The 16,869-nt window shown below is 39.5% G+C and overlaps 2 protein-coding genes across 2 annotated transcripts in view; both read right to left on the reverse strand.

The window, feature by feature from the left end:
• Positions 1-486: 486 nt before the first annotated feature.
• zmp:0000000529 (WD repeat-containing protein 20) lies at positions 487-11,195 on the reverse strand. Its single transcript, XM_007233951.4, has 4 exons — positions 10,530-11,195; positions 6,455-6,637; positions 4,990-6,342; positions 487-4,336 (listed from the first exon to the last, which is right to left on the reverse strand). Exons 1-4 carry the CDS (start codon positions 10,914-10,916, stop codon positions 4,277-4,279), a joined length of 1,983 nt encoding a protein of 660 aa, XP_007234013.3. The 5' UTR covers positions 10,917-11,195; the 3' UTR covers positions 487-4,276.
• A 2,361-nt stretch (positions 11,196-13,556) lies between these two features.
• LOC103036794 (mitogen-activated protein kinase kinase kinase kinase 5-like) overlaps positions 13,557-16,869 on the reverse strand; it is a 51,739-nt gene continuing 48,426 nt past the window's right edge. The window contains exons 31-32 of the mRNA XM_022669255.2: positions 15,679-15,805; positions 13,557-15,307 (exon numbers count right to left, since the gene is read on the reverse strand). Coding sequence (XP_022524976.2) covers positions 15,211-15,307; positions 15,679-15,805 — 224 coding nt within the window. The 3' untranslated portion in view covers positions 13,557-15,210. The remainder of the gene's footprint in view (positions 15,308-15,678; positions 15,806-16,869) is intronic.

Here is a 16,869-nt window from a genome sequence, read left to right on the forward strand (position 1 = left end):
ATATATTTTATCAAAATTATAGGCTACACATATAAGGGAACACACTTATATTTGTACAAAATTAAATAATTTATAAGGTAGAAACAAATCAGTTTAAAACAGAGTCAAACAAACTGAAACATGATCAGAGATCTCCTATAATATTTTTTATTTCTTTTTATTGTTTCTCCTGCTTTACCTCAAAACCCAAAATCTGCTGGATAATATTTTTAGACTGTACAGCATGTTAGATACAACTTAGTTCATCTTAGCACTCAGATCTTAGTAATAGCACTGTTTTTTATTGGTTTGCACAATGGGAATGCAAAGAGGCTACTTTTTAAAATGTGCTAGCACAAGTGTTGGTCACAAATCTGTTGTTTTTTTATAAAACAGCAGCACTAAACCTTTTCACGAGGGAATCACAGTTTAATGAAGAGTTGTGAGTTGTGCACATTTCAGTAGTCCACTGTAAAATAAAGATCAATAAAAGGAACTTTTATAGGATTTAAGAGTTTTAATAACATATTTCCATATACAAACTTGATATTGTGATGTTGTTTGCCACTTTACCGGTCTCAGGCATTAATGTGTAACCGTGTTAAAATGCACACATACTCGTAAATTAAAAACACATGCTATGGAAGTTCTGTAAACCGCTTCAAAAGAAAAGCAATATTAAGGAATGGGCGTTCTCCCGCAGTGCGTCGGAAAAGTTGTTGTTAATTCTTGTAGAGTCCAGCGATACAGGCAGGAGCCTCAACATAAAAGTTCATCAAATAGTGTTATTTAACTTCTTGCGCTCAACTGTTAGGACACACACCCACACTCATACTTACTTACATACATACATACATACATACTAACAAAAGACGTCGCCCCTTTTTCATAAAACAGCACCACACTCATTTCCCAAATAAAAATGGATGGTTTTGCCCAGGCAGTAGTTTTTAATCTGCTTATATGCTAAAACACACAACAAGGCTACAACATACACTAAATCAATTGGTCCGCTGCATTTCCCATGTTAACAGTAAAGACATGTAGCGCAGCGCTACAGCCATACGAAAAGGAAAACCCTAATAAGGAAATAATATATATAACACCTAAACATAAAAAACATAAAATACAAAAATACAAATAATCTAAACCACACACTGTAATCAAAGGGGCGCGAACACTGGTCACCATGAGGAACCCCGCAGCTTGTTGTTTGAGCAGGTAGGAAGTTTAACATGGATAGAAAACCAGAGAAATAGAAGAAAGAGAGAGAGTGCATATCTGTTCACTTCAGTAGCTTGGCTTGTCCTAATATAAGAATAAACATGGAGCCTAGAGATGCCTCTCTCTAGGGGCCAACCTTCACATATCGAACTCTAGCTAAGCTAAAGTTTCACACAGTCTTTCTTTCAAAAGAGTGTCGTTTTGTTAACTATTCTGTCAGCCGTTCGGCTGTTGTACCCATAATCTTATCTAAAACCACTAGGGAGATTAGTTGTTCTGAGGCAAGTGAAACTGTGTAATGGTTATATGTAGTGAGTATTTAGGTTAGCTGGCTAGCTTAGCGATTCCACCTCATGGACAAAAAATAAAACCATCAGGACCCAACATAATGGGCTAAATTCAACTGTTAATGTGCAAAATCTTGCAGGAGGCATAGCAGGTGAGAAGAATGGCAACCTACTAGATGCTACAATAGTTAGACATGTTACGTTAGACAACTACAGTGACTAGTAGTAGCTCTCATCCGTTAGCATTACCTTGCGTTTAGCATGGCAAAGGCTCGAGACACCTCCGCTTAAGACCCAGCAGTCGCTGGAGAATGGAATGAAATTACAGTTATGCACGTGTTTAAATACTGGAGATAACTTCAAGAGAGCTTTGCAACAACTGCAAGAGGTCCCGTTTTTGCGTCACCTATTCACAACACTTCACAGGACACTCCAGCTGCTCAGACTTGAAGAATGCCCTTCTGGTGGTATATCCTGGAACTTTTGGCAGAAAGAAAAACTACAGCTACTGCATTTAGGGTGGAGTTTAAGGATACTTGACTCCTTGTGGCACTAGTACTTTAATACTGAAACTGGTGTCTACCTGAAACAGGCCAACAAATCAGTGAAAAGCAGATTGTATGCTTTTACATATAAGTTTGCTTATATTTTTAAAACAAGAAAACAAAAAGGATATTTGTGTTTGGTAGATTATTTTATTTTTGTACCAATGCTTCTTGTAAACAAGTCTTAAACCATTGGAAACCTTGTTAATTTCCCTTTTAAATGGAGCCAGATTTTTAAAGAAGATGCATTTGTGGGATGAACAGCAAAGCTGTGTGTGTGGGTTGCCATTAAAAATTTGCCTAACTTTCTCTGCCAATGCTAAACAGCTTATTTTGCTGTTGCCATTGACACTTTTTTTGAGCTAATAGTTCCCCCAGGTGCTCCCAATCAGGTTCCTGTGAGCATAGGCCCTGCAACAGTGGTCAGTAGGTGTCAGCTCCAAATATCTGCATCATACCACATTTGGCTGATCTGGATAGGGCCTGTGCGATAGGACAACTTCAAGCTGGTGATCGGCAAAACCAGCGGCCAGTTGTAACATTACTTGGATTTAGCCCTGATACCATCTCCAAATTGAAGGCCATGCTCCAACTAACAGGGGATGTGAGAGACAGGCTGCAAAGTGGGAATACCAAGAAGACAACACCCCCAAAAAAATCATCAAACATCAAGTCAATAGAAATAAGCTATTTGGCTATGGCAGAGAAGATTTGGCAAATTTTTCATGCAACCCACATTCTCAGCTCTGCACATTTGTTCCTTACAAATGTGGCACCATTTAAAAGATAAATTAACAGGCTTTCCAACAATATAAGATTTATTGCAGAGAAGAATTGTAGTAAAGAATTCATCTACACAAATTTACTTACTTTTTGTGCACGAGTTAGGTAGCACAGCTGTCTCTAGCTTGCTAATTAGGCTAACTTTGCTAAATGACCTGAAGCTTTGTGTTTTTTTTTCTGGCAACCTAGCATGTCAGCACGTCATCCTTATTTAAAGTTGTAACAATTTATCTATGGTGGTAGTCACCCTTTTACTTACTTCTTCAGCCCTTTATTTTAAGGCTATTTTAAAGTTCTTTTTTGTGGCAAGTATGTTATCACAAACTACTCCACATTAGCTCCATACTCTAACATAGGACGCATTGCTCCTCTATGTAGGTAGTGACTGTTACAAAGATTGAAATTGGTGTATTCATTTGAATACATACAAGTAAAATACATGACCCTTAAAAGCTACAAGTATTCCAAACATGACCCTTAACAGTCCACCTTAAAGCAGTTATGTAGTTCTTCCGAAGTCCTTCTTACCCTCAAGATACACCAGCAGAGGGGGTTCTCACAGTCTGGCCGAAGTATTTATGAATTGTTAAAATCTAAGAGAAACTTACCTCAACATTTTAGCAGGACTAGGATGTTAGCCTTGCTGAACGCACAGCTTTCGCAGCTTTTTAGGACGTTCTTGATGAGCCTAGCCGTCTGAGAAAATGCACTTAGGCCAACTCTTAATCAAGGCTAGAAAGCACCTACTTCATCAAGCCCTACTCATTGGCCTGCATGGTCAGCGTAAGGAGAGCTAGCATACGGACACACTAAATCTCCCTACAAGTTTCTCAAAACATTCAATGCAACTGTCACTATGTACAATATAGGATCTTCATATATTAATTATTTCAGTTCATTATTTCAATACATTTAGTCCTCTGCCTTTATAGAGTATTCTGAATATGTACAATATAAATTATTACAGTTTCAATGATAAAATAAATAAATAAGATACATATATGATGGCCGTGGCATTGTGGCTTTTGCAGTTTTTTTTCTTCTTATTTTCTTTCCTTCTTTTTCTTACTCTCTCGTTTCATCCTTTAAAGGTGACGGAAGGAATGTGTCGATCTCCCCGCTTCTCTGCAGTCCAAAGGGAATGGGGCGGAGGGCACAGACACGGGAGTTAGGATGCCTACTATACTTGTGACTTGGATTGTGCCAATGTCCTTATATGTGTTGTATGTGTGTGTTAGTAGTCTTTAAATCAGCTGCAGGTGTGTGCATGTGTATCTACTGTATGTCTGTGGTTATGAGGATGTGACAGTTCTGAAGTGAGGGTACACGTTTGGATGTAACAGTGGGAACACTGTGACAGACCAAGTCCTGGCCTCAAGGACAGCAAGTCTCGCCTGTAGTAACAGGACAGAAACAGGACGTGGCTGCAGGTGATCAAGTGAAAAGCGCCACCACCGGCTATACCACTGTCCCACTTGGTGAGTTCCCATTTTGCGTCGACAATGGTTGAGAAAGATGCTAGAAAAAAACAAGGTAAGAAAGAGATAAAAGAATTAGTGACCAGGACATAAAGTATACATTATGTTCAAAGGCCTCCACCTAACTGTGATTATACCTTATCTTTACAACTGTTATTTTGATGGTATAATTATTATCTAGATTTGCTACAAATCTGATCCAAACTACATATGGGGTGGTTTGAAATGCAATAAAATTAAATCCAGAGTGAGGGAATCGTGGGGTTCCAAGAAGAGCACCAAGGGTTAGTTACTAATGCCGACCTCCGTATCTTTAAAATCGCCCATGTTTGTTTTCATGGCGCGACCAATCACAGGTGTTGTCGCGTACTGTCTATGGCCATGGAGTTTGCCCAGATTCAATTCACAGGGAACTTTCTCCACAACTGCATCACAATGTTTGTGATAGGGTGATAGGGTGCAATGTTTGCTAATTCAGTCTTGGCATTAAGTATGCTGAAGCCTTAACTGTGATTGGTCCTATTTACCACCTAATTGGTTCTGAGACTACCCTTGAATGCAACTAATCCATGTGGTTCATTAATCATTTTACCATTTCCAAGCTAGCTATCCTAACCTAAATTAAAATATTACAAATCACAACCTTTTTTGACAGATTGGTTGGCAGTAAAACAGTAATACTAAAGAACTCACCGCTTTACCTGGCCGCGCCCATGTACAGATAAGCCCCTCTTGGCATGCTGTAATGATGCAATCGTCCATGAAGACAAGAACGGTGAGCCTCTCGTGGGCGATCTTCTTACACACTAGGGGCTCCAGCAGCGGTACCTCATTCATCCGTGGGCACAGTGTTGTTCCCAGCACCTTTGAGGCGTCCAGCCTGTTGCTACGTGGCGCTACGTTGATCTTGTCATTGCTCTTGCTAATGTTCCCGAGGCTATGGTAGCGCTTGTGTTCCTTTTCCCCCCCCACACCGGATTTGTCCGATTTGCGCTCTTGAAGCGATAACGTCGCAAAGCGTCCAATGCTAAATGGGGTGCCTCCTCCACCGCCGCCACTCCCACCTGTCCCTCCGCTCTCTGTTGTCCCCTGCCCTTTGGAGGTGTTCGCAACAGCAGGGTGAGGGAGGGAGTTTGAGCGGGAGAGCGATCGAGGTAGAGGCAGGGGCAGCGTCGGGGGCTGGTGGGGGTTGGTGGGGTGATGGTGACCTTCAACTACTCCACTTCCACTTGTGCTGTTCATCCCTCCACTGATGGAAGGTGGCATGTTTGGGCCGAAGGTGTTCGTGAGTGCGCGGGACAGCGGCAGTCGCGGATAGAGAACGTCGTCCGTAAGATCCCACAAGCAAAACTGTGTGTCCTGTCCGACGGATCCAAAACGGTACGACACGGACGGAGTGCCTTTGGAGCTATGGCGAGACAGACGCGATAGGGTGCTGCTAGTACGCACACGGCCAAAGTTTAGTGGCCCCTGGTGGAGGTCCTCTTCACTGCCGCTGAGTTCCATTGGTTCGTCTTCTTCTAAGCTGGTGGTAAAGGGGTCAAAAGCCACAACGTTGACCCACGACTTATGGCCGTGACCTCGCGCCACCACTCGACTTTCTGCAAACGACCAAACAGTGACCAGGTCATCCTCGCCGCCTGTAGCCAGGTATTTCCCATCCGGACTCCAGGAGACACAGAGCAGGCCACCGAAGTAACTCTTCATGACACCTTGTAGCTCCATAGAGTCGAAGTGGAAGACACGGAGGCAGCCGTCCTGGCCAACGCAGGCTACGTGCACACCATCAGGCGAAAACGCAAACTCATTTAGACCGCCTTCTCCCACGGCCCAGCGCAGTAAAGGGTTTCGAGGTGTCTTGGTCTTGCAGGCATAGACAGCAAACCCCTCACCCTGCCGGAGTAGTGAATACTGCGGCGCTGTAGTGCCACATGGGTGCTCCACATTGTAGAGGTAGAGATGGCCACTGGCATGGGAGGCCAGAAACAAGTTTTCTGATTTAGGCAACCACTTTAGACATGTCACTTTAGTTTTGTCAATTAACCTCTGAAATGCAAAAAAGAAATAAAGAGGCATAAGATTTGAGGGCAGTACTTAAACCTCTTATATTCCGTGAAAACGTAATTGCTTTCCATTTTAAGTTGTATAAAACACATACCTCCTCATTAAAAAGTTTGCTGGTTTCCTTCTTGATAGGGTCCAGGTACTGCACCTGCCCAGCAGAGAAGCCCACAATAAGAGCCACACTGTCTGCAGTGGCTGAATACTGATTAAAATCATGGCAAGTTGGCTGTGTCCCTTTATATATGCGCTTATCGATAGGCTTACTAAGGTCCACTGCCTAGAAAGAGAAAAAGTGGGAGACAAAGAGAGAAAAAGAGAGATGAGGAGGATAGAAAGTTGCATTAGATATTGAAAATATTGAACAAATATGAATAGCACTGAATAAATAAACCAAAGTCCAATGTTAAAAACCTAGATAAAAAAAAAAATGTAATCTTACCAAAAAATTTTACAGTGGACAGGTGCCATTTTTATGCCCTTGTCATATTGTATGTGCAAAAATGACAATGTTAGGGCAAAGCATATCTTTTATTTCTACCCAAATCCAGACTTTGGTTTCTTAAAAGCCAACTGATTTTTTACTATACCCAAGGCTTTCCGTTCAAATACCCGGAAATCTTATCTTACTGATGACTGCCAACAAATCATCTAGACTGGGCTTAAAAAGACAATCACATAAAAAAACTTTCTGGATGCTTTAAACTTAAAACTTTAAAACTTTCTGGTGCATTAAATGTGACTAATGCACATAAAAAATGCAGATTGCAGATATTTAAACAATGCAGATTCAACAATGCATTAACTGAATTACAGGGTTGAAACATCAGTCAAATATTTACTCACTTGGAATAATTATCTCCTAACACACAAGATGCTGATATTTAAGTGAAAACTTCATTATGTTAACCATACCAATTATGTTTTGGTTGGACGCAAGAACTACTAAACATGATCAAAACAATCCAGCTCCAGACCAGCTTTTGTTTTGTACCTGGTTTTGGACTGTGTCATTTTTAAAATCCTAATTGGTGTTAAAAATGTGAGTCAAGAACAAGAAAGGGATATAGGTAAAAGGATGACTGAAAATAATGTATAAATCAGATTCTGGGTTGTGCCTCTGCTTTGGGAGAATATTGCAGAACTATAGATTGGATTACAGACTCAACCCTCAACAGGATCATCAAAGTTAGGGTCAGCTGAACAAACCATACTTTAATGCACCGTAAACTATAGCAAAATAATTCTCAACTAACATTGTGACTAACAGCGTGGCCTCAGTGTTGAAGAAAAAGAAGAGTTAAAGAAAGTTGCTCTGTTTTGTGTGGCTGAGTATAACTATAATGTGGCTGGGTACAGCTGGTCGCATCTGCATTACCAACTGACTGTCAGTAAGATAGGTAAGTAATAAACACAAATGGCCAGTTCCTAACTTAAATTAACACAAAAACAAAATGTAGTGTTATGAACACAATTGTTTTAGTTGATCCGAAAGGACAGATATTTTTTATACATATGAAAAATGAATAATCTTAATCTTTTCTAGTTTCCACAACTGGTGGTTTTCTTCAAAACTGTTTTTTCTTTCTTTCAAAAGGAGTCTGCCTCAAAACAATCTAGTACAGTAAATTGCCTTGAAGTTTTGAGTTTTCACCACTTTATTTTCACTGTGTATGCCAGTTGAAAGGCTATGAACTCAAAACTGTCTACTAATGCCTGGCTTGTACTGATATTATTGAAATCTTATAAGCAAAAATTGTTTATTAAGTTTTCCCAGTAATATGTGCAGTCAGAGAGATAAATTTTGATCAGCGGTGTGACTGACACATAAAATGCCTTCCAGCTATTTTGCTTTATTGATGTGTTTGCAGTTGAAGGACATCTTCCTCAAAATTGACCCTTTTAGCACATATTAAACGCAACAAACATGCATTTAACTGAAATTGCATATAGAAATGTGAAAACAACAGTAATATAATAGTTAGTTATATTTTGGTAAGACTGTGGTTAGTCGTGTATTATGTGTATTGGAATGTCTTCTTTGCAGCTTAGCTAGTTAGCTACATATTGAGCTAGATAACAATACTGAATCTTGGTAGGTTAGTTTACACCAAAAACCGAACTAATAAAATAATACGCAGTAAACATCAAAGTAAAATAAATATATTTAATATTTAGGCACTTGCAAACGTCTGTTTGTTTGGTGGCTGTGCAGATCTGCCCTGTCTTGACTATACTAAGCTAACGCTTAGCTAAAGTGCAAATGCCGCTGCTAGGCAACGCTAAGCTAAACTAGTTAGCCTCTGTTTTATACAGTTTTCAGTGGTTTTCTTATATAGTAGAAGCGTGTATTCCGTCTTTAAAGCGTTAATTACGGTCATTAGATATAAAGCACGAATTAATTTCACGCATGTCAGGTTTACAAATGGTTAAAATCGGCGTGTATTAAGCCTAGTTTATCTTAAGGTGGCCTGACTGTGCTACTAGCGTTAGCAGCGCTTAGCAAGCTAGCTAACATCTCTCACTTGGATTTGTGAGGAACGGTGAGTAGCTAACTAGCTAAATACCATAATATTGCAATATTTTAACTTTTCTGCGCTTTATTGGTAATATGTTATTGTATATTTGAGGAAATGTGTGTTCAAATATAAAGAAGAAACAGGAGGATAAACGCCATGTCAGGTTTATCAGCGGGGAAAGGCTGCATTTATAAAGCTTAGCGTAGCTTAGCTTAAGGTGAACTGACTGGGCTATTAGCGTTAGCAAGCTAGCTAGCTAACGTAGCTAGCTGGCTAACTAGCTAACATATCTGCCTTGGATTTGTGAGGAACAGATAGATAGGTTAGATAGATAACTAGCTAAACACCACAAGATCAGGTTGCTGCTGTACAACTGGGCACTTAATAGAGGCTATGTTAACATCTATGCGCTTTATTAGAGACATTTCATTGTATTTTTGAAGAAAACAGCTTAAAATGTGTTCAAATATAAAAGGAGAAACATAGGGTGAACGTCTAAATGCAAAACACATCCAATTTACACTGAAGAAAGGTAGGTTAGATTAGACCCAAATACTCAAAAAAGTAGTAAAATAGTAAAATAACTAAGACTTGTGAATTTCAAAACGTGCTGCAAGCTGTCTCATATACTTAGCTAGCAAACATGCCTGTGGGAACCAGAAAGTGGTGTTAAACATTGACACCATCTGGGTAATGGTTACACTGCACAAAGGGCCTTGTTAGTTCTTAGATGTCTCAGTTATAACAAATGTAACCCAGCTAATTCACTAACTATAAACCTAGCCAAAACCCATGGAACCCATGGGTATAACACACCTATAATCTTTTACCCATGTGAGCCTCTCATATGGGTACCCACCAGGGTCAGTTATGGTACCAGATGCTAGCTACACTGTCAAAGGGCCTGGCTAAATGGGACCCATGTGACATTAGGATGGACTGTAGCAAAAAAAAAAAAGCCACTGGAAAGCCCAACTGGGTCCAAGTTACAATACATGTAGCTAGGAAACAAGCTACAATAAACCTACTCATACCACCTGGAACACACAGCTAGAATGACAATATGCAAACTATGTGAGCCAGATATTTGGGTGTCTACCAGGGCATATACTGAGCCCAATCTGGGTTACAGATACACTGCACACACGACCTGGTTAAATGGGTTCCATATGAGATCAAGGTAGCAAAGAAGCCCACTTGACACCCCAACTGGGTCCTGTTTACAAAACATGTAATGTTTACTGGTTATAAACCCACCCAGAACCCATCTAACCTAACCTAGATAGACCACGTTCCACCTATGTGAGGGTCAGTTATAGACTACAGCTACATAGCTACACTGCACACAAGGCCTGGTTAGATGGGTCCCAAGTGAGATCAAGGTGAGCTGTAGCAATGTGAACCATTTGGAAAGCCCAACTGGGTCCAAGTTACATCATATGGAACGCACCTAACTAGACAACATTTCCCCCACGTGAGCCAGACATATGGGTGTCCACCAGGGTCAGCAATGGGACCACAAGGGGGTTAAACAAGGGCCCCATCTGGATTGAAGCTACACAGAAGCACCTCAGAACCCACGTTCAACCCCTATGAGCTCTATTTGAGCCTGAATCAGTAGCTAGCTACGTCCCCCACCCTTCCCCTCCGCACCTTTTTGATGTTGGTGTAGGTGTAGAAGTAAAGTTCCCTGCCGATGTTGAAGCACACTCGCTCGGACTCCTCGCTCGGGTCCTCCGGCTGCAGTTTGACCATGGAGACCCGCACCGGAGGAAGAAAGCCAGCCGGAGAGGAGCTGCCCCCGGCCCCCGCTCCGGCAGCTCCAGCAGCCCCAGCACCGGGGCCCTGCACCAGCCCAACGCCGCCCACCGTGCCCGGAGCGCCTGGGGCCGCCGCCGTGCCCGCCCCCCCGGGCCCCCGCGGTAAGCCGCCGCGCTGCTGGGAGTCGGACAGCGTCAGCAGCTTGTAGAAACCCTCCCTGGTCCTGAATTGGGACTTGATCTCATTGATATCCTTCAGAGCGCCTCCATCGCCGGCCATCTTTAGCGCAAGGAAACGCCGACTGCCCGACCTGGAAACAGTGGAGCGAGGAGACTACAGCCAGACGCGGAGCATGAGAGGGTGGGATGCGGCGGACGCGGAGAGCCGCAGCCGGACGCATTTGGGTCGCTGGAGGTTTGTGGAGGAGCTGCCCGGGGTTAAAACGCAAATAAGAGGAAAACACCAGCAGAATCACTGCCTCTCATTCCCCGAGAGCGAGCAGATCCGGCCCTAACGCAGCCATGATGTCATGTGTGAGGCGCGTGTGTGTGTGTGTGTGTGAAAGAGAGAGAGAGAGAGACAGGGAGAGAGATACACCCACCCCACCACCATTCTCTCACTACACCATTCAGAACCCTAGGAGGATACATTAACCCTGATTGATAGCAAATAACATTTAAAGCATACATAAAAATACATTTTTGGTTGCATTACATCTATAAACGGGATAAAAGAAAAATAACCTTTATTTAACATTGCCTAATAGGCATCATCAGGCACAGTTTAAATTCTGACATCAAGTCAACATTCATTAAAAGGCTTTAAAGTATTGAGGCTCTTTTACACTCCAATATTTTTTTTTTCCTATTGTAAAGAAACAATAAGTGTTAAGAGAAAAAAAGTATTAAACAAACCAAAATACCACATGCCGCATTTAGGTGGCTCTTATATGGATGGGATGCTGTAACTCTGATGAATATGCTGTGCCAAAGAGCTCTTTGCTCTTTGCCTCTTGCTCTTTCTTTCCTGGGGCGGTCCTGATGAGAGTCAGTGTCATCATGACGTTTTTGATGATCATATTTTTAAAAGGTTTTGGATTGACTGACCTTCATTTCTTAAAGTATTTTTTCTTTACTTGGTTGATGGATTAGAGCATTACTCAAATATGGCTATTCACTGTATACCAACTCTATCTCTTCACAACTTTACAACAGATGCTCTCAAACACACTAAGAGAGCAAGAAATTCAAGTAATTAACTCTTGACAAGTTCAGCACAGCTGTTAACTGAAACTATTCCAGATGACTCAACCTCATAAAGCTGACTGAGAAAATGCTAAGATGAGCAAAGCTGTCATCTAAGCAAGAGGTGCTATTTTGAAGAGTCTAGAAAATAAAACATATTCTGTTTTTACTCTGATTAACACTTTTTTTGTTTATTAAATATTTCCATATGTTTTCTTTAAAGTGTGGAAGTCAAATTTTACTCAAACCATACATTTAAAACCATAAAATTGAATCAACATTGAATCAAGTTATAAGTGACGAATTATTAAATTCTGATGTTTTAGATCACCATTCCTTCAATGCATTAGAGAAGGAAAAATGAATGTTGATTCAAAGAACCTTAGCTTTTATTATCTAGTTAATTCACAGGTTAGTAAATTAAAAGTGGTGTAGTGCTCTATGGGTGTCCTCACAATGGGATGAACTGTATTTTATGTTGAAGACAAAGTAAAATGTTGTGAGTGAGGGCACAAACACAAAGTTTAAAAACACACGTCCATTCATAAACGTCATTAACTTTTGCATCCATTTATATCTTCAGTTTTAGTCCCATGTACACGCCAAAGTCATAAAATGGATGGGCTTTTTATTTTTTTGTCACGCCCTTCAAACACGACTAGATCTGCACCAAGCCTTACTCAGTCTCGGCAAGTTTAAAAAATGCTAATCTTCTAATGCTATGTTAAGTTTCTGATTCACCAGTGTGTTTTTTAAATCATGTTACAGTGTTCTGGCTGTTTTAGCGCATTCCATGCTTACTAAAATCAAGATCCGGAAAAAGATGGTTATGAAAATTTAATCTTGCCGTATTTTCCCTGCTCCAGCACCAGATCATCAGAAAATTATTTTATTCATTTAATCAGGACAAGCTGTTCATATTCAAGGCATTCATACTACAGAATCAGAGACAGTATAATACAGTATACAATCTATAACTATATTTTAAACAAAAGCTATGCAGTCTAACATTTTAGCTAAAAGCTAACAAGCTAGTCACAACATCACCATGTAGTATGGTACCAGTATGGTCCAGAATTAAATGTTATTTTGTTACATTCCTGCAGTAAAAGTCTGTTTTTTAGTATTTAAGTAAACTAATGCCTTAAGCAGCAATACATTTTTAACTCATACTGGATACTGAATAATTAATAAATATTTAAAATATTTTTCAGAATGGTTACTAAATACCTGTGATGAATTGGTGGCTTGTCAAGGGTATATCCTGCCTTGGATTGGCTACTGCTCCCCCAACAAAAATGTTAACAAAAATGTTAGTTTTTTAATATGCTGAATTTGTAGTACATTGGAGTACATACTTTTAGATTGTCATACACACTAATTCATTGATTCTTAGTAGTTATGTTGTACCCATGTTGGGTCCTTAATAATTCACAGTACTCATTTAAACTACCATAATAATTCATACATTTGTCATTTTTTAGAATGGTTACTGACCACTTAATTATGGATACCTAAATATATACAGTATATACATAGTATATAATGAAAAAACAGTAGTTACAGAATACTTAATTGAATTATAATAGGCCTAATTGGAATAATTTATTGTACACATAATTCCTAGCAGTATATGCTAAAACATTCACATTTGACACTAAATAATTCAAAGCAGTTAAAGAGAATGTACAAAACAAGTATGTTTATTATCAATAAAACACATTATAACATCATCTCACTCTTTTCATCTCAGGAAATGTAAAACTGGCACAGACTGTAAGCTCCTTAGATCTTATCTTCAGATGGACTCAGGTGTAAAACAGGTGAGTGCTGAAACAGTCCCTGTCTCAGGTGTGCAGGGATTCTTCAACACACAACAGATTCACTCCTGCAGATTCAGTCACTGTGTGGGGACTTCTAGAATTATCCTGTGGATAATCTTAATGGAAACACCTCAACCTGACAGATTCATTCATGGAGGATGCAGAGCACTTCTGTAGTAACAGTACTTAGTAGCAGGAACTGTTTAACATGTTACCTCAAATACAGGCAAACACATGTTAAGAGACTATACTTCTTCACAAGGATTTACATTATTTTTTTTGTTAAATGTCTCTTTATTAAAGTTACTAAGATGTAAATAAAGTCATTCAAAAACGTATCTGAACCAGACATTTAAAAACTTTTTAAACCGTATCTGAACCAGACATTTTAAAACTCTCTCAAATATACTGCACCAGATAATAAATACACTGTCTTATGCCTGAATAATTATTACCACAGATTTGGGCCTAAAATCTATTGGTGATGAAAGGATATACAGTACTAGTCAAAAGTTTGGACACATCTTCTTATTCAATGTTTTAATTGTATTTGTTTTCCTACATTGTAAACAAATACTGAAGTCGGAAGGAAAACATAAGGAATCATGTAGTAACTTAAAAGTGTTAAACAAACCAAAATACTCTGTGAAGCATTTAGGTTATTTTATCTGGGGTGCTGTTAACTTGTTTCTGTTTCTGAGGCTGGAAACTCTGATTAACTTATCCTGTGCAACAGAGGTAACTCTTGCTCCTCCTTTCCTGGGGTGGCCCTGATGAGAGCCAGTTTCATCATAACATTTTTAATAGTCTTTGCAACTGCACTTGAGGATACTTTCAAAGTTCCTAAAATGTTTTGGGTTGACTAACCTTCATTTCTTAAAGTATTTTTTTTCTTCACTTAGTTGAGTAGTTCTTGCGATAATATGGATTAGAACATTACTCAAATAGAGCTATTCACTGTATACCAACTCTACCTCTTTACAACTGATGCTCTCAAGAGTAATTAACTCTTGACGAGTTCAGCACAGCTGAACAGTCATTTCAGCTGCCTACCTCATAAAGGTATTTGTGTCCAAACCTTTGACTGATACTATACATTTGGACTATAAATAGACTGTTTTTCAAATGAACTTTTCTGTAAATAACTATTTAACACCCATAAAAAAACAACCTGGAAATTGACACTTTGAATACTTTTCGTTGGTGGCTTTCTGTGAACAATCGGTTGTGTGCTGCAGATGTTGACTGAAATTCCCTACGCAGTGAACCATCCAGAAAGAGTTTTAATTGCCAAACACACTCACAACAAAGCAAAGAGGAAGATTATACACACAAATAATGTGTGTGTGGGTGGAGTCAGCAGAAATGTCCAGTGTTTGTGGTGCACACACAGCTACCTGGCTTCTGTTTGATGTCAGTGTCAGTCCACAGTTGCTGGGTAGGAAAATGGTGTGTATGTGCACATATGTATGATGCCTGTGTGTATATGTTTGAGCGTGTGTGTGTTCAGGGAATGAGAACAAAGTTCTCAGCGATCTCCAGGATGTACAGATTACACATTCCTGATTGGTCTTCGCTCTGCCGTGTCTCTAAGACAACCAGCCTATGGAAAGATCAAAAGATACATTTACACCAATGACAGAATTATGTATAACAATTATAACAGCACTAATTCAATACACTTCTATAATGTTGGAAGTAAAGCAGCTGTAATATATATGGTTTTACATTGTTTCCTTTGAATATGTGACAGTAAGTGACAGTGTGTGAAACTACCTCCACCATGTTTGAGGTTGTTCTTTTTCCTGGCTAGCTCTTACTGTGAGTTGTAGATGGTGAAACTACCTCCACCATGTTTGGAAGTTGTACTTTTGGTAGTCTACATTTGGCAGTCTACACTAGTTTGTGTCCAAATCTCTCTTACAGTACAGAATTTGTGGTGAGTCTGTGATTACTATGTGCATGTGTGTGTACCTGTCTGAGCCAATGAGGCGGAAGGTTTTCCGAGGTTCTGTAATCTCCTGTAGGATTTCTGAGAGGACCTCTCCCCTCCTCTGCCAGCCATGTTTCCATATAGCCAACAACGTGTCATCGAAATATACTAGAAAAAGAGAAATTCATGACTGAATAAAGTTCAATAAATAGTGTTATTAATGCAAGCCCTAAAAACAAACATCAGCACTAGCAAAGTGTGGCTCTGGTTCCCCCTTAAGAGCCTTCAATGTAACAAGACCAGTTAAGGCATTATTTTAGTAATCTTTAGGCGACTCATCAGCAATGTTACTTTATGTTGTATTCTGTTTATTATCGATGGAAATGTTGGGTTTGTGATGCTGCATGTCCACGCAACAAGCACGGTGTATGCACTGTGCCAAGATAGCAAAAAACATCTGATTGTTAACTTCTATCTAGGTTGTATTCAGTCAGTGGAGCACCAGTGGAGTTCCTTTTTTCTTTTGATTTACCTAGCTTTAAAGGTATTTTTGTATGACTGTTTATGTTTGCAGTTATATGCACAAAATTTGCACTTTAGGACAGTGGTAGATTTTTTAAAATAACAACATATTTATTTTGTTATAATATTAATGTTTTACAGAAAATCTTGGCGTCTACCAAAGTTTTGGCAAGTTAATGTGGTTTACGAAACAGACAAGGCTGAGTTTACAGATTTTAACTTTCAGTTAGTTTCAGTCAAATATTTTTAAAATAATGATACATAAGTAAAATATTTTCCTGTATATTCATAAAGATAGATAGATTGATATATAAGGATCATCAATATGTTTTTTTTGGCAAATGTCTTTGTGTTTTTTTTGTGTGTGTTTTTTTAGGTCAGCAGTGTTTTTTGCCTGAAACTCTATGGAAACCTCTTTCTTATTTTTTAATCATTAACACTAATATTAACGGTGGCAGTTGAGGTCTGCAGTTCTTTAGATGTTGTTATGGGTTCTTTTGGAACCTCCTGGGTGAGTTGTCCATGCCCTTTTGGTGTAATTTCGGTAGACTGGCATTAATCAGGCCTGGTTGTGGCTAGTGAAATTTAAATCAGTTTTTCAAAAATGCGTTTAATAACAGTTAATTACTTTTTCACATAGGGCCAAATTGGTGGGAATTGCTTTTTCCCTTAAGAAATTGTATTTACTCAGGTTATCTGTCTCCGATATT

Source organism: Astyanax mexicanus, chromosome 18 (assembly GCF_023375975.1).
Source record: "Astyanax mexicanus isolate ESR-SI-001 chromosome 18, AstMex3_surface, whole genome shotgun sequence".
Taxonomy (NCBI): domain Eukaryota; kingdom Metazoa; phylum Chordata; class Actinopteri; order Characiformes; family Acestrorhamphidae; genus Astyanax; species Astyanax mexicanus.

Bases quoted from the DNA above. Each gene is read 5' to 3' on its own strand.
- zmp:0000000529 (XM_007233951.4), bottom strand. From the start codon at position 10,916: ATGGCCGGCGATGGAGGCGCTCTGAAGGATATCAATGAGATCAAGTCC. The intron at 6,638-10,529 runs GTGCGGAGGGGA...TTCTCTTTCTAG, and splicing joins CCTACACCAACATCAAAAAG to GCAGTGGACCTTAGTAAGCC. The intron at 4,337-4,989 runs GTGAGTTCTTTA...GTTTTTTTCTAG, and splicing joins GGGCGCGGCCAGGTAAAGCG to CATCTTTCTCAACCATTGTC.